Genomic DNA, 25,990 nt, shown 5'->3' with positions numbered 1-25,990 from the left:
GCAATGAACGTGTTTCATTCGCCGGGTCTATGTCAGTTTCTTTAATCTCTCGATATGCTTGCCAATTTAAATTATGAATACAATTTAATTAATTTCTTTGTTTAACATTTTTAAAACTTTGAATACAGCTTTGCTACATTCATTCATTCATTCATTCATTCATTCATTCATTCACCTGGGCTGTCATAAAGCCCACAGTTACGATAATCACTCACATAAAAAAATACAGTAAAATTAAGGAATTCCCTGCGAAGAATTCATATCAAATAGGCGAAATCATAGTTATCATAGTTCAAACACTTCTGGTGGAAACTACGCCATTTTACCTCTTCTAGTTCTGTGTTCTGTTGTAAGCAGGGCCAATATGCACTTGAAATAATGAAGTTTTTTTTATCTGGAGAATAAAAAAAAATTAAGGGTGTTGCTTATACTCCAAGATAATTGTAGTGGTTTATCTTCAAAGCACATATATTAAATTATTGTAAATTTACGAAGTTATTAGAAAATTACAAATAACCTTGCATATTTTTTGCGAGTTGTCTTCGATAATTTAAGGTGAAAATGTTTGACTGTGTGATGAGTTCACCCAGAGATATACTTCTGTGGACTGAAATGGACCATTCCCGGAACAGGGAAATCTTGGCGAGGAACTGCAGATATTATCCTTTTGGATATCTCGTTATTGAGACCGACATCTTCAAATTTAATTTTGCGCTTGGTTTAGAAAATTGGATTTTAAAATTTTATTAACTTGGTAATGTGTTTCAAATGTGCAAATATTTGAATTTAACAGTAATATTGAAATGTATGTCCTACGACAGACTTCAGGATGCGGTGCCAAGGTGCCGTTCGTCATCTTGGATTGAGACGTCAGGCGGTCATCTTGAAGTCAAATTTCCTCAAATTTCCTCAAAAATGACTACAAATTTCTCAAATTCCTAGAAATTGCCCTATTTCAAGCGATAATTCCCATTTTTATGGGAAATAACCCATTTCTTCCTAAAAAAAAAAAAAAAAAAAACTGGAGAGGTCAAATTTCCTCAAAGAGAAGCAATTTTCCTCAGAGAGGATAAAATTTCCTCAAATCCCAATCAGAGACCTTAACCTCAGTAACCATTTTTCTTTCTGTCAATTTTAAATATAAAATCACGTCCACCATTTTTTTTATTTTATTTTTTTAGAAATTTTGAAAATTAGGAATCATCACCGTTGCACTTTCGTTGTGGTAGCCATCTTAAAAATGCGTAATTATTTAATGAGAAAATCGGGAATAAAATTAAAATAACAAAATTACATAAAATTTTAATAAAAATGTTAATTATCAAACACTTGACATAGAGTCCTCGGTTCGACTAAATTACTTCAGCCAGTCTGATGTCATGGCAACCATATTTTGTCCGCCATCTTGTTTTCGTCTGCTAGAGTTCGCTGCCACCATGAATTTAATTTTTTTATCCAATAGAGTGTAGTGGTATTTACCTACTACTGTGGATTCCGCCATCTTGTTGGCCATCTTGGCCGCCATATTTGAAATCCGAAGTTATTAACATAGAAATTCGGGAAAACATGTAGAAATAATTTTAAAAAATACAATTATTTACCGATTGATACGAACGATTTAAGTCCTTGGTTCTATCCTTTGTCGAAACAAAAAATAATTTATCCTCTAAATACTTATAATAATAAAACATAATGAAAAATCCTAAAAGCGACTTAAATTCTTCATCCACCAGCCACCAGTAAGCTGCCAATGCCATCTTCATGGCCATCTTCAAAATTTGTAATTGTTAAGCTACAAATTCCAGCGTATGTGGCACACCTTCTCCGAAGTTGCGGTCCCGCACCACTCGTGCAGTTGCTTGCTCTCAGATATTTCAGACACCACAACCGACGACACAAATCGCACTTGTGACCAAAATACTGGATTTGCACCACATATGTAGTTGTTGACTCTCAGATATTCCCTGGAACCACAACCAGTTACACAATACATACTTGTGACGTCAATGAAAACGGATTTGAACGGGGCTGTAGCCATCTGCCAGCTTGTGCGGTATACTCGGTCACGCATGCCATCTGCTCTGGCCTTGGTCTCGCACTCGGGCTACTGGGTGTTTCCTGGCTGCTCCTGGTGTATGCTGATGGACTAATCTCGTCGTCTACCTCTACGTGCAGTAGCAGACCCTCACAACTGGTGACAGTAGAATGTAAATTGGGCTCCAGGGACAGGCGCCAGGCGGTGGTGCTGTGGTGCCGATCGCCAGAATGGATTGTGACGTCACGGCAGCCATCTTTGATGACCTTGACCTTTGACCTTCAAAATTTGCCCAAAATTCCTCAAAATTCGCCAAAATATCTAGTTTTTTTTTTGGAAAAGAGTTCTACCAAAAAATCTCAAAAAAAAAAATCGAAAAATAAAAACATTCTCTTTTCGAGGAAAAAATTCCCGTTTAGAGCGAAAATTTCCCGTTTTTAGTCCATAAAAATATCAGCGGCAAGAAATGTCCATATATAGGCTTAAGTATCCATGTCTACAGCCTCTGGTAAGCCTCTGACGTCATAATGGATTATGACGTCACCGTTGCAATTTACGTTACGGCCGCCATCTTGAAAATCTATATTCATTATCCAATTTTAATGAAAAAAATCTAAAATTTATAAACTATTCCATTAATAAAATTTTAATGAAAAAAATTGGTTGTCTGTAAAGTCGGTTTACGGACGATAGTTTAACGTGACGTCATAACAAATAATTGATGAAATTATTGCATACTTTTATAAATAAAATTGAATCATTTTTATTTTAATAATAAAATAATAAATACTTGAAAATATACTAGCAATCAGACTTTAAAATGCAAGCATAATTAACCTGGAGTTTAGCTATAAAGTTTAAATATAATTATGATCAAGTTTTCATATAAATAAATTGTAATCAAATATCTATCATCAATTATATGAATCACCATAATTTTTTAGTCAATTCTAACATAACCTATTATTACTGCACTCGCCGACAGATGCTACTTTTTTAATAATAAAAGAATAAATACTTGAAATTATAATAGTAATCAGATTTTTAAAATGCAAGAATAATTAACCTTTATTGCCGAAATTGTTGTTGTAATAAGCAATGAAAACCACATTAACTTTTCACTTCACTTTATAACCAGTCGACTAAACATTTCACGTGTAGATGTAAGTTGTGTGCTGCCGCTGTCTTTCTTCTCCTCGTACGCATAGACCAATCGAGTGGAAGAGAGATAGATGCGGCGCAAGCGTACAATGAGCGTAACGGGACACAGCGTAATGGAACAATGTGCGTAACAGGACATTTTTTCGTGCGTGCAGCCTACGTTCATCGATTTATTAGACGTTGTCACGTCACAAATATTTAAAAAACAAATGTTGCAATATCCCTTACGGCCGCCATCTTGAAAATCCGTAAATGTTTTGTTAGAAAATCGGGAATAATCTTAAAAATCATAAAAAAATTAATCAATCGAATTGAATACTAAAAATGAAATAAAAACTATTTAAAAAAAATTATAAAAAATGTACACTTACATTATGGAGCTCGGAGTCCTCGATTCAAACACCACGAGAAAAAAAAAACAATGGCGACAGGTCCTTCCTCCATGAAGCTATCGGCAGACTAACCTCCCACCACTTATGTCAAGGTATATATCGTCAGCTAGTATGACATCATGTCCGCCATCTTGGAAATCTTTTATTATTATCCGATTTTAACGAAAAAAATGTAAAATTTATAACAAAATAAAAAAATAATTTTTAATAAAAAATCTTAAAAAAAACTGTTGCACATATCATTAGGACCAACATCTTGAATTCTATAAATTTGGAATGTTTCGTTACGACCGCCATCTTGGATGACTATGACATCATCGCTACACTTTATGTTACGTCCGCCATATTGGATTCTAGAATGTTGCACTTTTATACGGCCACCATATTGAAAACTTAAAATTTTATTCTAGAAATTTGAAAAAATAATAATGTTATAATCAAATTTTAATAAAATAAACAGCCAGCCCAGAGAAAATCAGCCAGAGCCAGCCAGCCAGAGATGGCCAGCCAGAGCCAGAGCCAGTCAACACCAGCCAGCCAGAGCCAGCCAGCAAGAGCCAGCCAGTCAGCCAGACAACAAAAGACAAAAAGCCAGCCAGAGCCAGCCAGCCAAAGCCAGAGCCAATAAGACAGAGCCAGAGCCAGCCAGAGCCAGAGCCAGTGCCAGCCAGTGCCAGAGCCAGCCATAGCCAGCCAGAGCCAGAGCCAGCCAGCCAGAGCCAGATCCAGCCAGATCCAGCCAGCAAGCCAGAGCCAGAGCCAACCAGCCAGAGCCACCCAGCAAGAGCCAGCTGAGCCAGCCAGAGCCAGCCAGCCAGATCCAACCAGCCGGAGAAAACCAGAGCCTGCCAGAGTAACCCAGCCAGAGTCATACAGCCAGAGCAAGCCAGAGCCAGCCAGATACAGCCAGATCTAGTTAGAGCCAGCCAATCAGAGCCAGCCAATCAGAGTCAGCAAGAGAGCCAACTAGTAAGCCAGGCAGCGCAAAAGCTATCCAGATAGCTAGCCATAGCGATAGCCAGCCAGAGAGCCAGCCAGCAAGCCAGCCAGAGCGAGAGCCAGCCAGAGAGCCAGCAAGCGAGCCAGCCAGAGCGAGAGCCAGCCAGAGCACACCAGCCAGCGATCCAGCCAGAGCGAGAGCCAGCCAGAAAGCCAGCCAGCAAGCCAGCCAGAGCGAGAGCCAGCCAGAGAGCCAGCCAGAGCGAGAATCATCCTGAGAGCCAGCCAGCGAGCCAGCCAGTGAGCCAATCAGCGAACCAGCCAGAGCGAGAGACAGCCAGCCAGAGCCAGCCAGAGCCAGCCAGCTAGAGCCAGCCAGAGCCAGCCAGAGCCAGCCAGTCAGAGCCAGCCAGTTAGAGCCAGAGCCAGCCAGCAAGAGCCAGCCAGCCTCAGCCAGAGCCAGCCAGCTAGAGCCAGCCAGAGCCTGCCAGTGCCGGCCAGATCCGGCCAGAGCCAGCCATACAGAGCCATCCAGCCAGCCAAAGCATGCCAGCCAGAGACAGTTTTAGCCAGCCTGCACATGCCAGTCAGCCAGAGCCAACCATAGCCAGCCAACCAAAGCCAGCCATCCAGAGCCAGTTAGCCAACCTGAGCCAGCCAGCCTTATCCAGCCAGCCAGATACAGACAGCCAGCTAGTCATAGCCAGCCAGCTAGGCAGAGCCATACAGCCACAGCCAGCCAGAGCCAGCCAACCAGAGCCAGCTAGAACCAGCCAGAATTAGCCAGCCAGAGCCAGCTAGCCAGAGCCAGGCAGCAAGATCCAGCCAAGCCAGTTAGTGCCAACCAGAACCAAAAATCCAGAGCCACCCAGAGGCAGCCACCCAGAGGCAGCCAGAGAGCCAGATACCATGCCAGCAAGAGCGACAGTCAGCCAGAAAGCCAGCCAGAGAGAAAGCTATCCAGAGAGCCAGCCAGAGTGACAGAATGCCTGAGCCAGCCAGCATGCCAACCAGAGCGAGAGCCAGCCAGAGAGCCAGCCAGAAAGCCAGCCAGAGCGAGAGCCAGCCAGCGAGCCAGCCAGAGCGAGAGCCAGCCAGTGCCATTGCCAGAGCCAGAGCCAGTGCCAGTGCCAGAGCTAGAGCCAGAGCTGGAGCCAGAGCTAGAGCCAGATCCACAGCCAGTCCCAGACCCAGACCCAGATGCAGACCCATACCCAGAGCCAGAGCCAGAGGCATAGGCAGAGTCAGAGCGAGAGCCAGTACTTCAGCCAGAGCCAGCCAAAGAATGAGGCTGTGCCAGTACAAGCCAAAGCTAGAGCCAACACTAGAGCCAGAGCCAGCATCAGAGCCAGTGCCAGAGCCAGCCAAAGTCAGAGCCATCGCCAGAGCTAGAGCCAGCCCTAGCCAGAGCCAGCGCCAGAGCCAGCACCAGAGCCAGCACCAGAGCCAGAGCCAGCCAAAGCCAGAGCCAGCCAAACCAGAGCCAGCACCAGCACCAGAGTCATCTACAGAGCTAGCCAAAGCCAGAACCAGCCAAAGCCAGAGCCAGCACCAGTGCCAAAGCCAGAGCCAGCCAAAGCCAGATTCAGCACCAGAGCAAGCGCCAGAGCCAGAGCCAGCCAAAGACAGAGCCAGCTCTATAGCCATTGCCAGAGCCAGTTAGAGCCTGAGCCAGCACCAGAGTCATCGCAAGAGCAATAGCCAGAGCCAGCCAGAGCCAGAGCCAGAGCCAGCACCAAAGCAAGTCTAGTTAGAGCCAGATCCAGCACCAGAGCAAGTCTAGTTAGAGCCAGATCCAGCACCAGAGCCAACACCAGCACCAGCTCCAGAGCCAGAGCCAGCGCCAGCCAGTGCCAAAGCCAGAGTCAGCCAGAGCCAGAGCCAGCGCCAGAGCCAGCACCAGAACAAGAGCCTGCCAGAGCCAGAGCCAGCCAAAGCCAGAGCCAGCCAGCCGGAGCCAAAGCCAGAGCTAGCCAGACCCAAAGCTAGAGCCAGCCAAAGCCAGATCCAGAAAAAGTCAGATCCAGCCAAAGCAAGCCAAAGCCAGCCAGCCCAACCAGCTAAAGCCTGCCAATGCCAGGCAAAGCCAAAGCCAGCTAAAGCCAAAGCCAGCCAGCCAGACGTGCACACAACGATAACAATTAATTTTGTATTTTGTGGCATACAATCACACATTAAAAATAATTCTCATGATTAATATATTATACATGTTGGACTTCAGAGAGAAATAAATTACCCTCACCATTTTGCACCTGAATTTTGAAAATCTCCGTACCACCCTCTGATATGAGGGAAGACCCCCAATAGAGCCCGGACTCCAAAACTGTGCGTACGCCCCAGTGGTACAGTCCGGGTCTACTCAAAAGTTAATCTGTATGGGTCCGTCTCTATCTGTGTGCTATTGTAGAAACTCTGTTGCATGAAATCCGTCTCTGATTGTCATTGTAGAGCGGGCCTTAGGTCCCGCATTAATGAAGACCTATCTCGCAAACAGACCTAGTTTCAGAAAATTAGGTTAACGAAACCTAAACCAGGGCGTCAGTTTTTAATTTCCTATGAAAATGGCTGTAATATGGCCAGGCGAGATGCCGGGCGAATCACGATAATTTTTTTGGACATGGGTTTGACTCAAAACGAAGTAGTTAAAACTCAGGGCACGAAAGCCAACATTATTATATATATTTTAAAAGTATTGTGTGCTATTGAAGTTGGTGCATAAGAGTGAAATGGAACTACAATATCATAGTAGCAATGGTATTTTTAAATTAAATTGTAGATTTATAATTTGTTATTAAACGCTTAATTTTGTTGTAATGAATCTGTCTCCTGTTATCAAATACAATTTTATGTTAATCATTCATTTTTGTGTAACTCTATTGTAAAATAGATTTAATTATAAATATTGTAAAAAGGTCTATAAAATTATAGTTTGGTTGACTGGCTGCTAATAAAATAAAAATATTTTTTTTTCCATTTAATTTTTGTTTTCGAACAGATTTGGCAAATAATAATCACTTGGTTGTAGGCATTATTGAAGTTAGATAAATAATTTTGAATTTCGCAGTTTGTGCACATACTCTACTCAAATACTCTGCATAGTCACACTACGATTGAAAAAAGTAAACATTGGATAGTCGTCTGTCTTGTTTATTATTTAAGAAGAAATTGTACGTTTTAACGTATTGAAATTTTATTTAGAAATATAAGTACTATTAATTTTTATACACCATGTTTTAAATGTTGTTCTATTAGGGTTGAGTAAAGTTTGTTTACTTAATGACCTTAGCTGTATGTTATTAGTAGGCAACCATGTAAAAAAAATTGGTTATCGTGTATCGTACATTTTACCTTATTAAAGAAATTGGTTTTATGTGTGTAGTTTTGGTTTTGTAGAAATTGCATGTCTTGGCCTAAGATTTACCATGGTGTCCAAATATTGTATGATATAGTATTTTTTATACTTTCTTTACCTACTTATAGTGTTCCATAAAGTAGAATAATATAATTTTTTGTGGACATTAATACTGTAAGGAACACTTAAATATTAGGAATTGAAATTTTCAAGAACAGATTGATGATGGTGACAGTAAATTCTAATAAGTTGGTTTTGTTTACTCATACATATTTCCTCATTTATGAGATTTTTGAGTAGTGGAGCTGCAACTTGGCTATTATTGGCACTTCAGGTCCTAGTACTGTGTGTTTTTAGTTGAGTACTGTGCTTCATATGCCTATGCATTAACATGTGCAATTTCTCATGAACATTTGTAATTGAACTAAATCTAAAAGTACAGGGTTTGTTTGTGTATGGTCTTCTAGGTTTAAAATTCAAGGCTTAGTTGGTGGTTCAGGGTGACCACATTTCTGAAAGTCAGGGAATTTCCTTTTTAAATCCTGGAAAAATCCTGGAATTATCCCATTGGTAGGAATTTGGTCTGAATTCTTACCCAACATGTGTAAGAATTTTTTCAGATGGTGTTTTAGAGTTTACTCATACACATTATAAATGGCATCTGGTGGGTTCTGTTTGAAATTTTTTTTTATGTATACATAATTCTAGGCCAGCTACAGCAATGATTTTGCTATTTCTTGTAGGAAACAGAAAAATAGCTTAACTAATTTAAAAAAAATTGTAGAGGAAATTTGAAATTTTGGTCATAGAAAGTTAGGGAAATTTTATTGCATATTTGTGTGGACAACCTGTAGTACATAATTAACTTGCTTGAAAATAAAAACGCAATTCACAGTTTTTTTGACAAGAGGTACGTAGATATGTATTATTTTACAAATCCCACTTTGAGTAACTAAAAGCTGGCACATTTGTAATGTCTTGATAATTCTAGTCATTAGACTTATTTTGTTGCACTGCCAGAAATTTGTTCTAGTGATCTGCTGAGTTGTTACAGTGTGCCCCGTCATTAACGGAGCAGTGTGCTGTTTGTTCCAGACGAGGTTGTGCCGGTGGCCTGAAGCAGTGTGCGATGGGTAGCAATCAGCTGTACAGTCTGACGTGGGGCGAGTTCGGCACGTCCCTCATCTCCGCCGTGCAGATGCTCCGGTGCCGTGGGGACCTCGTGGACGTGACGCTGGCGGCCGGCGGCCGCAGCTTTCCCGCCCACAAGATTGTGCTGTGTGCCGCCAGTCCCTTCCTGCTCAACCTGCTGAAGGTGGGTCACATTCCTCGCAACAGCTGTTGTTCACATCCTTTTAAGTTTAGTCACCTCCGGTAAACGTTTAAGCAATCTCTATACTCAAGTCAAAAAGTTATGTCTACCATTTTTTATGTTAGAAAGGATGTCATTTTGGCTGATTTAATGAATAGTAATAGTTTACTACATTAGTGGATCATATTATGAAAAATTTTATAATAGGAAAAATTTGAACAGTATTAGCATGATAAAAAATGTGAAGTATCAATCAATTTACGAACTTACCCTATGATAAGCCATCTCCTGCAGTAAGGCTATCATATTACATTTTTTGACTTGATAAGGCATTAGACATATCTTTTCTTTCCTGCTTTTGTACCAGTGTTAATATTACGACACTTGTAGTTGCCAACATGAAATAATTAACTATTTTCTCCCAGAGTCCGTTTATAAATGCTATAGCATACCAAGGTAAGAGAGCATGGGGATATGTTTGCTATAACAAATTCACCAGGAACCTATATTGCAATACTTAAGTATATTTATGCTACACACTTGGCGTTGTTTTGCCAGTCAAATAGATGGCGGGAAATAACGCACAGTTTTAATGTTGTATTTATTTAAAACTTACAATACCAATCATGACAGTAAAAGCAAATTACTTTTCTCTTAACAAATTTCGTTTTTCAACTTCAAAAAAATTTAAGGGTAAAACTTTCTAATAGCAGTAAAAAGAAAATATTGTGCAAAATAACAAAATAAATTATTTAAAAATTTATGTATAAAATATCGTGGTATCACTCCATACCACTTGGTTATTTTTTGCTCACTCGCCTGTGTTGATTCTAAAGAGCTGTTTGAGATCATGGCATGCCAAATATTTGGCTAAGTTACTTAGCTTAAATTAGATGCACGGTGGTCGAGTGGTCAATACACTCGCCTCCCATCATGGTGACTGGGGTTTGATTTCCGGTGGAGTTGAACCCGGAGTTTTGCAAGTCAGAAACATGGCGGATGTTGCAGTGGCCTGTGTGTTTTCTTGGGGTACTCCCGTTTTCCTCACCTCACGCATTCTTCAGGCTGGCCGGAATGACAGGACTGTTCCTCGGGTAAGGCAGCTGGCTCCTATTAATGTCAGCCGCATTACATCCATGTAGACCCTGCCTCATGTGGGGAACTACATGTCGATATTAATTTTTCCACTTAGAACCTAAATAATAGAAAATATTTTTAAAATCTTAGACTGGGGCCTTGTTAAGACTCTGCCTCACTGCCATGTTGGGTTCTTATTTTTTTACCAAATTTCCAGATTTTCATTAGAAAATATTTTGAAAAAGGGAGTTTAGGATAGAAATTGTATTTAGGTTACAAATTGTATTAATTTACCAGGTTTTGAAACACAAAAAATGGACTTCAAGCGGGTGACTGTAATGAAATTAGTGAAGTGTTTTGAATATTTGCCTGAAATTTTACAAACAGAAGACGTGTACCATTTTTGTGGTGATACAATTTGCAGTGAAACAAAATATTTTACGGTTACTGAAAAAAAATTAGTAACTGCCAGAAATAGGTATGAGTATTTTTCTGTGAACAATGAAACAAAAAAATGCTTGCTATATTTGTTAACATTGACATAGCACATTGATCAACGCAAAACACAATCTGCCCATTCTGTTCCTTCTGATAAGTCATAGTTGATCCCTTTCTAACTCGTATGGTGTATATGACGTCCACGAGAAATGTAACTAAACTAAATAAAATTGGTTAATGTCTAAAACATCTGTAAGATATATGCTCTGATATTCTTGAAACCTTTATTTTTACTTAAAATGTTACAAAACACCAGTTTTTAAGGTACTGGATTTACAGGGTGTCTACAGATAACTTAATTAATAAGGTGGTGTAAAACATTAAATTAAAATTTCCAGCAGCCTTTTTCTACCTTGCATTCTTTTTTGCCTCACTACATTTTATAGTCACTCATTAAACATAAATCTGGGAGACTGTTCACTTAAATCATGTGGATAATATCATTGAAAGGTTTTTAGTTTTCTGAATTAAAAATCTAATGTTCCAGCAAATATTAGATATACATATTTTGAGTTTAAGTTTGCCTTTGACATTTCAATATAACCATTTTGATAAAAAAAACAATTGGAGTAGGTATAAGTTGGGGCAACTATAGCTATTTTTGTTTTGTGAATTCGATTTCAAGTTCCAAAGTGCAATATTATGATTTTCTGATTCCTCTGGGTTGTCCACGTCTATTGATTTCATATTTAATGCGTTATCTTTGGGTTGAGCTATGTACATGTCTGCAACGCTCAAGGAATTGTAATTCGTCATGTGCGCTCACCATTTTGGGCCACATGGGCCGATTCCTTGCATTTTTCTGGGATTCTCGCTTCTTAAGGGGCCTCCCTAGTAGCATCAGAAGTTAGCGGAACACTGTGTTTTTAAAATAATGATGGGACTTTATTAATCGACACTACGAATCTGAAAATTTTTCACCCACGAGAAGATAATACACGAATTGTCTGTATACTTTTACATTTTTGTTTTTTTCTATCAAAATATGAAATAAAAAATCACCAACTTGTCCAACTTTGGGGCCATTTTATACTGCTTAGGAGAATGACAGAAAAAAAGTACAAGTCTAGAAAAAAAGATAATTTTTTTCTGAAGAAATTCATGTATTTAAAACTCATAGTCATCGCTTTGAATTCTGAGATATCTTTTCCACAATTTCCGCAAATCCTGAAAGTTTTCCACCGTCTCGTGCTGCCGCTCGGCGAAGCCAGCTCGCAGGCCACACAGCTCAGGTAGCGTGGTGGAGGAACACGTGGCCGGAGGGGAGGCAGGCTACCTGTGTGTGCGTGCGTGCGTGAGAGGGAGACAACCCACAACCGGCACCGGTAAAAGATAATCCCGTGACAGAAAGAAATTCTCAGAATTGCTTTTAGTGTGCCTCGCCACAGTACCATGTGCTCGACTTACTCTGTGACTATATTCGTGTATCTCTAAAACATTGCTTTTGTTTAAACTACAAATATCCTAAAGCTTACCATACTAGATCATGTATTACGAAATAAAGTATTGAAACTAATCAATCAACACATTGAAAGTTGTCCTACAAACTATTTATTGGTGGCTTTACAGTCTCGCTAGCTAATTCGACAAAATTTGTATTTAATTTTTAACATGAAAATACACTTCATTGTTTTTCCTTTTATTTTTAATAAAAATTCAAGAAACAATTATTATACTACCCAATATTTTTTAAAATTATTTTAGTTTTCCAAAATGATTTTATACATCTTACAACGCCGGGGAAAAATTTTATACTGGTATTAACAAAATGGTTAACTATTTACAAAAGTTTTGATACTTAAAAATGTAGGTTTCATATAAAATGTATCTTAAATTAAAAGAAAATCGTATTTTGAAAACTAAATGTCATTTTGCTTTGCTTTTTGGTTAGATAGATATCTGATTGTCTGCACTGTTTTAAAAATGTTCATGGAATGATAAATAAAAATAAAAACTAGGGAAGTTCTATATTAAATAAGCTAGTCAGAATGTAAATGTTCCTCCTGGCGCAGGAATCACGAGGAGGATTGGAGATGAGGTCAGTGACCGATCGCTCACATATGTAGTTATGGATGGTACGTTATTAATTACAAAATTCAAAAACCATTTTGAAGTTAAAAAGTATAATTAGTGGCAATGTTTAATAAAGATGACGTAAATTTTCAGATAAACTTATTTCTACAGCTCAATTAATTAATAAGGGCAGGAAATAAATTTTTTACAGCAATTATACAAAATTATTAAAAAAATTTAAACCACAATTAATTTATCCAAAAACCAAAATTAAGTAAATATTGCCCACACATTACAACATCCACGAAAGAACCTTGCAAATTATTTTTGTTAGATGCATTATTTTGCATTCAAGTTCTTTATTTTTTTATACTTCAGCTACTTATAATTGTTACATATTTGGCACATGGTCCGTCACGCCCAATTAAAGGGCCTGAATAAGTAGAACGCGTTTCTGATCAAATTGCACGCCTGTTACTTTACCTGCAACCCGGAGCGGTGTGAAATAAATTATTGTACATTCGTGACGTTGGCAATCAACTTAAATATTTATGAGTTAAAACCAAACATAACTATAACGGATAATCAAAGAAATTTTGAAATTTTGAAAGTTTGTTCTGTTTTTATATAGTACACAAAGCATAAATTATTTGTTGTTGAAAAAAAATAATCCTTAACCTTTCATGCTTTTTTTCATTTATTTTTATTACCAGATATTTCCGTTTAAGTAATACTTATATATATAACAATATAGCAATCTAGAAAAAAAATTAAGGTAGCCTTATTCCAAATATGTTATGATAGACGTTAGTTAACTAAGAATATAAATTCGCTTTACAACCACAGCTTGTACACAAGTAAAAAAAACATGGTTCTACTTACAGGCCGTATTGAACGTAGGGTAGGTTTATGACAAATACAACAGCAATAAACATATGGCTGAGTCTGCTTTCATGTACACTTTTTTTTTAAGTTATCACTTTTAAAGCGGGTAAAGGGTACCTATCAAGTAGCTTAGCATTACCCAAAGTGAATGTCGTGCTCCAGAAAATGTTCGAACTATGTAATATTTGTATCACTGTTGCGTTACAGACCTGCAACTTTTTTCAGTGCGCGATGTCACTCTCATGTAAAAATATGTCGTGTTTAGCGCAAACGTGTTCGAATGAATCCACATCGAGCTGCCAAAGAATACCTATCGATGTCGGCAACACACATAAATTATACAAACCAACGCTTACAAGTGTATTCATACGTAAGTATAAAACTGGCGGCGGGCCATGATGCAGTTGGTTCTTCGCGTACAGTCCACTGACGGGATAAGAAGCGTCAAAGATCTTATATGGCTATTCTGTAAACTTGTATGTCATTTCACTGCCTGCTTTAGACAAACAACATCCATTACTTTTAGCTTTGGCTTGAAAAAAATTACTCCGGCCGGCTTTCTTATATGACTTATTTCAGCTCCTCGTGCGACCAGTGTGTATACCTAATTTGTCCGCGGCCTTATCTTTGGGTGAAAGTTATTTGTAAGGGAAGTTGTATCGGTAATGTTCATCATGTATTACATAACAATTCGACTTAGATACGCACATGTGTTTTTAAAATATATGTTTAATAACTTGCAATACAAAGTATGTGTTGAATTTCATGTATTGAATTTTTTTTTACATTATGTACGAACATAATAATCACAATATTTCATGAGAAATTTTTAAAACATTTTGCAAAGTAATCTCTAATTTCTTCCACACCTCATGGTTAACCTTACTATTTTATTTCATGTTTCAGTTGATTTAAACTGTTTGGAATCATAATATGACGGACAATGAAGAATATTAGTTTCAGTAAATTTTATGAGAGGATTTACTTATTACATTAAATATACCTCAATTTTTACCTCAAAGGAAAATAGTTGCATATCATTAAATGATAAATATTTGTTTCCCATTAATATAGTTTATTAACATAACTTATTGTTATAATACCTACATTAGTTAAATTGTGTTTTTGTAATGCTCTCCTATTTTAGTAAAATTTTTGGGCAAATTGAATAGCATATAGTCGATCTTTAACATAAGCTTTTGGAATACATAAATATAATAAATTATGTTCTCGTGATTTTAACAATTAAATATTTCTTCGCATGAAAAAATTAATTAACTAAAAAATATTTCAGTAATTTATACTTAAGGACAAAAAAATTTTATTTTTATAATATAATAATATTGTATGTATGTATACTTTTCTGAAAAAAGTAGATTCAAGAAAACAAATTTTCTTTTTTTTTAATTTTGTTCTTGAACTTACTTGACAAGCGATATTGAACTTCAACTTTATACTTTCGGTATAGCACTTTTCAATTTATTTTCTTCAAATGGGAATTAAAAGTAAAGAATAAATAACATTTTCCTCTATAATTATTGCAGCCGTATACTGAAAAGTTTAACTTTCCTTTATTTGCATGACGCGGAGCTCCTAACTACACAAAATTTTTGTTATTTATTTTGAACGTTGTATTTATGTTTCCTTACAAACTTAAATGAACCTCTTAACATTTAATTTCATCAAAAGTTATACAATATAAGTATCAAGTTAAAATATTTTTAAGTGTAGTTGTGGCTATTTTGTTGTTGAAAATGACACTCTTAAGTTTGAATGAAAGTGAGATATGATAAAATTATATTTGTAGTTAAAAACAGATAATTCATTTCAAATTCAATATTTTGTTACATGCATATTTCCAAATAAATTTGACAATATATTAAATTCTATGCATTTGAATCTATTCGTATATTCTGCAGCATTAATTCCTATAAGCAAATACTTATTACGTACAATGTACTTTTAGTCCTGTCGTATAGTTATGCAAAAAATTGTATCAAAAGTATTGTTTCTTCTATGCGGTTATGGTTTAAAAAGAAAAAAAAAGTAATTTAATTTATTTTTAAATTCGGTTGTCAGTAAGAACACGTATTTAGTGTAATATGACATATATTATTCTGTTTATTAAAACATTACTATCGATAACTCCATTTTAGATTTATCTGTCTATGTTATATTTCAAATTGATTCTTTTTCTTCGGCTTATGACAGCAGCAAATTTTGTTTTATCGCATATGTAATGTTTTTATGTTTTGCATATTATAATTAATGAATTAGTATTATTGGCGGGTGAGGCTTTTTCACAAATGGACGCGTTCTTGGCGGCTAGCAGGTAGGACGCGTGTATTACGCAGGCTGGATAGGGAAGTACGACTGCGGGCGAGCTCCATGATAGAAGCAACGGGAGTAGTATCACTCGGCTATTTGTATAGTTTGGGATAGCTGTGCGAATGGTAGAACAGACCACGGGACTATGGTGAGGAAAAAGGTCCCAAGCTCGACATCCCGACGATGAGACCGTTTACGAACTGTCGATGGATCATCAGGAAAGTTAACAACTTCTTCAGAAACTTGAGTCCCTCTTTCAAAATTCAGTTTAATACCTGGAGATGACTATATTCGGTGTTCTACCAAGCGAAGCATACTCTTAATTCATTACTAGTTGATGTTTAATATTTTGACGCAAAATAAAATTGTGAATCAGCTTACTTTGCTCATGCCAGGTTTTACAAGTTTTGTCAAAGTTAATTAAATGAATAAAAATTGTGTCCCTTTGTTGCTGGCTACCCGCAAGAAATTATCATGGTGAATAATAATAATTTTAAGTCGACATGTAATATTATGATTTTTATGGTGTGTGTAACTGTCTTGTGTATTTTATTACATTCACTTCACGTAACGAATTGTCTGAACGTAATGTTATTGTTTGTTTGTTTTAATATTTCGATACATAGTTTGCCACTTCGAGCGACTACAGAAATGACAATACAATTAGTTTACAGTGTTCCAAACATTTTAGTTTCCTCTACTGTACATGGGGCGAATATTTTTTATGTTATGTTTACTGAAACCATTTTACGCGCTAAGTGAGATGTTGCGATTGAGTAGAAGGGAAAATATGTCTTAAAACCCTGCGTAATGTTATGAATTCCATTCATTCGTTTACTCTGTGATCCGGAGGGTCTAATGTTAAGACTGAATTGAATACATGTGCACTTCCTGTATGTAGAGTGGCTTCATTGAGATGAAAGCAAAGCTCACGTTGATGAAATACTTATTAATTAAAAAATAAAAATGTTGTTTTATGCTTCAATTTCTGTTAGTGTCGTACACAGATAAAAAATGTAATGCAGAGTTCCTCAGTTTTATGTATATTGAAATTTGCTCATGTGTAGAGTAGTTATTAAAAGCATAAAAAACATATATGACGAATTATTGTGTATTATTTCCATTAGGCGTGACCATGAAAATAGATAAGATTTTATCATTATGTGAAATCTACATTTTAAATGTTGGCGTTTAAATATTTATGAAAGCGTGTGATTTTAAAGCACTATTTATCTATTTAGGAAGTAGGTAGTTTCTTTGATTTTAGAAGGGTTTTTTAAACAAACAACTAAATTAATTCAAAAATTTGAACTACTGCAAGCAAAAAATACTTTATTCCATTTTTATTTTAAAATTAGCCATTGTATTCTACCTTGCTTACACTCTATTATCGAAAAAAAAAAAAATTATTTGACAGAGATGAATACCGTAAATTAATACACAAAACATACATGTTTTCGTATGATACAATAATAGCTAGTGACAGTGACGAAACCAAAATTATTTTGATAGTTTGTATAGAAAATCCCCAACAGTAGTGGTGGTATATTTAGGGATTTCTTTGTAGATGGGTACTATTCCACAATAAAAAGGAGTTATCGTCAATTATCAAAGCAGCCATATTTCGTATCTTTTTTGACAGCCTAAATACAGCACCAAATGACGTACTTGGCTAAAAATTAATTCCAGCTGCATGCGTAGATTCCGGGAGGAGGGGAGAATCTCAGGGTGGCCCGAACCTCCCTGAAATAAAAAAGTCCGTCTGAGGGGGCCCGCTTGCATTTGCAAAATCTTCACGTTATCCCGTGGGCCTCATGGGAATCCTACAAATTTTCGCCCGTGATTCCAGCTATACATTTCACTGACACCTTGAGCACAACAGTCAGTGCACACTGAGTTCTTCCATACCACCCGCACTTGTCTTCGATAAAATCTGAACTCAGGTGGATTCAGCGTGACTGACTAAGCCTGCAGTCTGAATCCACCTGTAGGCCGCTGTTGCAACAGCTAAGAAATGTACACTGCTCGTAGTGAACAGTCTGTATGTAACTCGAAACGGGATTCCAGTTCATTCGTGTATACTTATTCATCATATTATGCAACGTTAAAGTCATTAAAAAAATATGCAAAAATAAAATAAAATGCTAAACATGTAATAAGAGCCAGAAAATAATAATATGCAGTAATATTTAGTGTAACTAAATACGACGTGAACCCTAGAATACAAAGTTGACGATGTGTCGTTGGTGGGAACACTTGTTTGTTTCTGACATTTTTTTTCTTTACAGAATTTAAAAGTAAGTTTGACATGCACTTTTTATTCAGGAAGTAAGTTAAAAATTTATTTGTCGTTATTGCGATTTAAAAAGTTGATTTGTGTCTAAGAGTAAAAATAATTAATATTATTTTCATCATTTTATTCCCAGTTTTATTACTCAATTATTAGTAGGACGTGATTTCTCGTCGCGGTGCGGAATACTTTCATGAATGAAAGCATAACTGTTCGTGCAAAACCATTCATCACACAAATGTCAGTTCGAAAGTATAATGTTGGAAATTTTTTTAATGATATAATTTTTGCATTTTTTCCCCCCTGAAAACACAAGCTAACACATCGATTGTTGGTGACAGCATTTTTTGTAATGTATGTAAATCTCTTAATTATGTAGAATGTTAGTTAAAAAATAAAAATACATGTTTTAAACAGAATTGACGATTGTTTGCATTTCATGGATATGGACTGGATCGCAACACTAATTTAATGTTTCAAGTTAATAAACACTGCCAGGAAGCAAGCAAGGCAATGCGAGAACATTATCCTTTTGGTTGAATGTAGCGAAAGGGAAAAACAGTCACCTTTCTTGCCACGATCTTGTTCGCAGATAACGCAGGTATAAGTAGTAAATGGACTCCACACAATGACAACCCTCCCATTTTTCCGCCCCCCTCGCTGAAACGCCCTCTCCCCCCTCCACCACGGCGCAGGCGACAGGCTCAGGTATATCGCCCCGCCCAACCACTGGCCGTAGCACGTGGCCAGTGGCCCACCGCGCTAAAAATTTTTACTAGGGAGGCCCCTTAATTGAAAGAGCTGACATCTCTCAGCATCGGAAAGTTTAGGGGGCTGGTTGGCTGTCATTCATTGCTGCTTCAGTTTTTTTAACTTTTGGTTTGGCCATTATTCCAAGCTGCTTGCGCAATAAAATACAGTACACAAAATATTGAAGTATTTTTTTTTTTACAGAACATTGTTTACACACTAATGTAAAGAATAAAGGTTGTTTCGAGCAAATTGATCAAGTACTTCCGTTGCTAGCTCGCTTGCGGCTGAATGCTAGCCGTGCTTACTTCGCATTTTAGCATTGTTGTTGTGCGGTTACGTCATTGCGGGGGACGCCGGGGTAGTGTTGGTGCCATTGTGCCTTGTTGCTGTCAGAGCGGGCTTTACTGTGGTATACGTAGTTATTATTTGCCTCGAGTGTATAGTTTGGCCATAGTGGGCGTTTCAAAGTATTCTTTTTTTCATGGCACACACACCTACATCGGTACAAAACATAAGATGTTCATCAAATTCACGTCAAAAGTTGTAAGAAAATTCTGTTAAACGTTTTTGAAAAAGTCATGAAATCGGTTCACAAGGTATTTGTACAAACACTTATATACTGTTTGCAATATCTCCCCAGTATGTAAAACACATAATATGTTAAACCCATAGCAGTTTTCCATAAGATAAAAATAAATGCAACGGACCAGTGTGGTGGGTGAGGCAGGGTTACCTTACGGTGGCCCGGGAGTGATTGTGTCGGCGGGCCGTGCGCAGAGCACACCGTGCAAGCACCCGGTGGTGATGCTGGCTGGGGTCGCAGCGGCCGACTTGGAGGCTCTCCTGGAGTTTGTGTACCGCGGGGAGGTGAGCGTTGACCCCAGCCGGCTGCCCTCGCTGCTGCAAGCAGCGCACTGCCTCGACATCCAGGGGCTTGCCCCGGGGACTATCAGCGCCGAGGTGAGTGTCCTTCAGAGGTAGCTGCACCGACATGACATGTCACGTCACTCATCTTCCACCGGGGTGATGCGGGTTTGATTCCTGTGGGGTGAAGCCAAGAGGAGTTTTTCCCAAGATGGAAACGTGGCGTGGTACTCCCGGGTACTCCATTCTCATCTCCTCACACCTCAGTCTTCTCTAATGACCGCAGTGTCAGTTTGATGTCCATTGAGTAATCTTGTTGGGAGGTGAATCATTTGACTGCTAAACTATTGTGGTCCTGATTCATGTGATGTAATAAAATAACTAAAATTTTCTACCATGGTACCGGCTTCCTGTAAAATTGACAATTGTTGTTGAGATACAATCTAAAGAAAAGCAGTTATTACTCTATATTAATTTTAAAAAAAATGGGGAATACCTTTTTAATAAACACTTTTCAAGAGATGAGGCTAAATGTAGCAAATTTAATAGAATTAAATAAAAATTAAAATGTAGTGCATTAGGATGATAGGGAAACATGGTAACTTAACTGGTGCAAAAAGCCAAAACATGTAAAATTTGGTAGTGTGAATAAGAATTTTATTTCTGTTTTCCTTTCTTGTGGTTTACCTCATGGACATTAAGCTGAAATATAAATTCCAGTGAACTTGGGGTTTAAAGCTCATACATTTTGAATGATAAGCTTAGAGATGGAATGAGAGAAGAAAGTTGCGTGATCACTGCCTATTCCTCTCCGTCTTTCTCCGCATCTGCCCAGGTGTGTCCTATGCAGTAAAATAAATATCTTGCATTCAGTGTGTGGAGAATTGTAACATTTTCTGAAGTCACTTTGCTGCATTCTTGTGAAGTTGATATTTTCATGCTCAGATTGAATTGGACTCAGACTCTTACATGGTCATATGCCGATTAACTGTGTAATACAGTCATCTGTGAGTTGAACAATCACACAGAGGCTATTGCATAAAGATAATTTATGAGTAAACAGTCTAGAAATGAATGTGTATTAATTTTTTTAAACTTTAAATGCAATAGTGATTTTATTTATATTGTATGAATTTTAATGGATGTTTTCCATTACTTAACGTAAGTAGGTAAAAAAATTGACAATCGACAGGACAAAAAATTGAATAAATTCTATTCATTCAAGAAAGAGACAGAAAATATAGTTAATTAACATCTTTATTATCAAACACTGCAAAATAAAATTGTTAAAATAGCATTTAAAGGCAGTTTTCTGACAATTTTAGAAAGGATTTGTAAATAATTAATTTGCAAATAATTTCAAACCCAATGAGTATGTGCTGCTGTTATTAATAAGAAACTCTGTGGAAAATTTTGTGTAATGATTTGAATATGAAATCATTGCACTTAGTTCTGAAATTTTGCATTGAGAATTCATTGCTGTGTCCATGATAGAATGTGACTTATTACTAGTTATCAGAAGAGGAGGTATGGTGAAGTGTATCCAAAATTTATTCAATATTTGTGAATAATTTGGTATTTGATTCAACATTTCAAATTGTGTGTGTGTCTATATATATAAAATTATTTGTTACCGATATGTATACTTGCACAACGTCGGACTCATTCACAAAAATAAATTATTGGAAAAAAAAAATGTAATATGTATTAGGCTAAGATAATTCATAAATTTATTTTGGTTTTCTGTAACATTTACACATTGTTTTTATATTTAACAAATCAGTGATTATTATTTAAAATTATTAATAAAACTGTTTCATGTATATATTCAGTTATATTAATAAACTTATTTTCAAACTCAAAATTTGACTATATGCCAGATTTTTTTAATTTTCCTTTATTTTACACCTCTTAGTTATGGTGCCATGTATATTTCTCTCTTTTTTATTTTACTGTATTTTGGAACAATTTTTCTTGGACTACTGTTTGGAGAGAGAAAAAAAAAATGTCATTGTATGTAAGTTAAAATTTGATTTGTAAAGTATTCAATGTTCATGAATGTTGTGATATTAGATTCAAATGGAAAAAAAAAAGTATTGGCAGAAGCCTAGTGAAGTGTGGGCCAAACATCTTGCAAGCTGTCTCTTACCACTGGGCCACATATCCTCGTTGCAACGAGAATTGTGTGTCGACTTGCAGAAGCCAGATGAGCTGAGCACAACATTGCCGTCAACCCATGAAGCCCTCACCCGGGACGTCATCAACTCGTTCCTCCCCATAAGACGACGAAAACGCACCAAGAGAAGGAACTCTACTGGTAAAGATGCTGATAATTCATTTTTCAATAGTTTATCACGTTTTTGTATTTATTTGTTCAATTAGCATGTGGATCAAGCCTGAGAAGTATGCAGGTGAGTATAGCGAATGTCTCTCCCTACAGACCCCGCTGCATGCAACACAATATTCAAAGGAGTGGTAAGGTTTTATGGTAGAAAAAAATTATGATCCATGTGCCAAGTTTACTGTTAGGCCATTATTAGAAAAGTGCAAAGTTACCTAATGAAGTTTCTTAAGGTGTGTTTGAAACAATTCAGCATTGGTTGCACATGATAAACAGTTCAAATTGTGTATTTTACAGGAATAAAAATTATTGTGATTCAACATGTTTTTGGTTGACATGTGATATCTATATTTATGATATCTTGTAAGATTGATTGATGAGACAGAAAAAAATGTTTGGTTGGAAATGGACAATAGGGAAATCTGAGGGAATTTGTGTAGATTATGAGAGTGGCAACCCTGTACCAATACTCAGTACCTCTATCACTTTTTACAGCTACTTGTTGCACTATATGATTAAATGATTGAAACATAATTTTTATAAATATGTTTGAGAATTTTTTTCTTCTATATCTAATTTCAGAACAAGTTTATTCAAAATTATACTGAATTATTTATTAGGTAATGTAATCATTTAAACAATATCTAAGTTAATAATTTCAATAATTTGACTTTAAAAATGTAGTTAAAATAATTCAATAAAGATAAAAATATTATTTTCACTGTGACAAATATACATTCCAAGAATTAAAAAAAAATAGTGTAGATTATATTTTGTTGATTCCTCCTAAACCTGTGCCAAATACCTTGGTATCTGCTAAGCGCTGAATATTAGCGGATATCTGATACCAGTTCTAGTTGTAATATTAGTTCTTTGGAAGGGGTTATGGGAGCGTTTCCTTCTTAGGATGATTTTATTTTTAGTCCAATTTAATTTTTAAAACAGAGAATTACAGTGTCATTGTTTTTATTCTTATAACAGCTGTTTTGTAATATTTATTCTACCAAAATAGTGGTAAAATTTATATGCTGCATTTTTATGATAAAATAATTTATAATAAATTAGTTCAAAACAGATACATTCAAAACAATAAAAATAAACTATTGTTAATATTGGTTTAAAACTTAAAAGTGATTCAATAATAGATGCACAATAACACAAATTAAATTAATTTTTCTGATTCATACACTTTGGTACAATTTTTTGTCCTGAAACACATTCCTTGAATTTGAAACATTATAAGATTTTTTTTTTCATGATTTAAATTATACTTAATTCCATGATTTAACTTCTATTTCGGTGTTGTGCTGTGTTTTAACATGCTTTTCGGTGTTATTTTGATTTTATCGCAATTCACCATAAAATCTTGTCCTTACTCATAACTTACTTAGCATTGAAAAAGACTTTAGAGATATATCTTATCTATTCCAGTCTACATCTACACTTTGAAGTCAGTGAAATTATTAAATTTTTTTTTTTTTTTTTTTTTTTTTTTAGTTCTGCTGTAATGTGTAATTTTTTTTAAAACCAAGGTTGAAAATCAGATGGAACCATAGTTTTGAAAATGTAATTTTGAGGCAAGTGTTTCAGAGTAGGCTTTCATGAGACTAGTTTTCGAAACTGTCGACTCGCCATTTGTGGGGGGGGGGGGGGGGGGGTCCCTGTGGGCCGCCACTGACGCCGTGCTACTGTGCCGCGCAGGCTCCGGCTCGAGCTCGGCCGGCAAGTGGCCGCGCCAGGAGGGCGACGTGGAGAACATCGGCCTGGAGCGGCGGCACACGGTGGGGGCGGCGCTGGAGGCCGGACACGACGCCCTCTCCATGCAGGAGATGCCCGGCCTGCCGGAGCCTGAGCAGCGGTCCCACAGCTCCGACGAGCAGAGTGAGTCGCCCGGTCTGCTGCATTTACCCCTCTCTGCCGTTAGCGCTGTCCTTGTTAACTATCACAGAATGATGAAGAAGAAGGAAAAAAATGAGCGAGTGTAACTCAGTACGTACACGTGATATAAGTGAAACTTCTTTGGCAATTCGAACCTCGAATCGTAAGTACAGCGAAACCCCTTATTTACGTTACCGTTATTTACGTTTTCCCGTTATTTGCACTATATTCTTCAGGTCCCGTTTAGTTCCCATTTAGTCCAATACAATACTTTCATTTCACGCGAATTACGTCTCAAAAATCGAATCCATCCCGCTATTTACGTCACGTAACCATAAAAAACCAGAAAAAGGCCTAACAACATCGTGAAAAACGTAACTTTTATTGTCTGCAATGAACATTTTTAATCGCAAAATATACATATTTTATAACATGAAAAGTTGCTTTTATTTCTAAATATTTAATAATTTAAGCCTAGGCGTGTAAAAGTCAGAGTAATTATAGCAGCCGACAATCTAAAATACACGAAGGAAAAACGTAAACTCACAAATGTATAAACGTGGCTGCTTTAAGTTCTGATACTGTATTTATGTCACAACTTAGCCGAAATACTGGTACAAGACATAAACTTCACAAGATAAAATGAGCAGAATCTTGGTAACTGTTTTATACGTATTTTATAATTTCGGAAGTATTGTACAGTTAACGCATATTGTTTAAACTAACTATTTATTTCTGGGGATCGTAAATAATTAATAATTGGTATCAAGACGTCACAATAAACGTAAACTTGAACATGTCACGGCAGCGAGAAAACTGGTGCGTATACCAATAAACTGGTATTAGAACTGGACAAAACTGGTACACGGGAGGTAGAGCTTATATTTTTTTCCGCTAAGCTGCATCTATTGGCTGGCTGCTGATGGAAGGTCATGAGTCTGGGCGGAGCGTAGAGTGAGTTATACTGCGCATGCGCAGCTCAGCCGGCGGCTACGCCGCGTTGTTACAGCAGCTGACCGAGTACAATGACCTTTCTCCGCGTACGGCGCACTATTGACGGTAAATTTATATCAATTTGCGGCCTGTTTTTTTTAATTTTTTATTGTGACACAATGTGTATGTAGCCCGTATTTGTTATAAACGCTGCAGGTTGCAACTGTATTTATAATTTGGAGAGGCAAATAATCTCCTTAAACAGCCGAAAAAGCAAGCAGAAGAAAATTTCAGATTTTTTTGTTAGGAAGTAATTAGAAAAAACATTTTGGCTTTCATTATTTTTTTATTTTTGTCAAATGTGGTAAATTAATAATTGATTAAATACTAAAGTAAAATTTGTTGTTAGTGTGTTTGTACCTGCATTATAGTATGTGCTATTAAACAAAAGGAAAAAAAAAAACTAAATAATGTAAGCTGTACTCCTTTTTATACTTTTCCCTTTATTTACACTTTCCTGCTTTTTACACTTTTTTACTTTGTCCCCATGAAAAGTGCAAATAAGGGGTTTTGCTGTATATCGTTTGGGGTAAAACGGCAGAGAGAGAGAGATAGAAAAGTCAATTATCTACAAATAACACAACTTGGGGATTTTTGGCTTTCATTTATTTTTCAAGTATATATGAATCCTAACCTTTTTTTGTATTTACTATAAGTTTTATTTAAAAAAGATAAATTAGTAAACATTAATTAACGAATCATTACTTTTTTCAAAATAACTGCTCATGATATCAATAATTATTGATCAGTCAGTAATGATTAATTAACAAATAATACTCACTGTTGTTATACACTATAAAGAAAAACTGTGCGTGTTAATGTTTTTTCAAACAGTTCTGCCATCTGGAACACACCAACCAAAATATGAAATTCATAACT

At 36.7% G+C, this 25,990-nt stretch overlaps 1 protein-coding gene across 3 annotated transcripts in view; it reads left to right on the top strand.

Moving 5' to 3' along the window:
- Window positions 1-7,621: 7,621 nt before the first annotated feature.
- The window catches only part of LOC134535544 (longitudinals lacking protein, isoforms H/M/V-like), a 43,043-nt gene continuing 24,674 nt past the window's right edge, over window positions 7,622-25,990 (top strand). For 2 of the 3 annotated variants that reach the window (XM_063374704.1, XM_063374718.1), the window contains exons 1-4: window positions 9,207-10,285; window positions 19,813-19,995; window positions 22,099-22,216; window positions 23,942-24,121. In XM_063374704.1, coding sequence (XP_063230774.1) covers window positions 10,085-10,285; window positions 19,813-19,995; window positions 22,099-22,216; window positions 23,942-24,121 — 682 coding nt within the window. In that variant the 5' untranslated portion in view covers window positions 9,207-10,084. The other variant, XM_063374710.1, reaches the window with a different exon arrangement.

This window comes from Bacillus rossius, chromosome 1 (assembly GCF_032445375.1).
Source record: "Bacillus rossius redtenbacheri isolate Brsri chromosome 1, Brsri_v3, whole genome shotgun sequence".
NCBI classification, from domain to species: Eukaryota; Metazoa; Arthropoda; class Insecta; order Phasmatodea; family Bacillidae; genus Bacillus; species Bacillus rossius.
The sequence above is the reverse complement of the archived record's forward strand: the minus strand, read 5'-3'. Positions and strand labels throughout refer to the sequence as shown.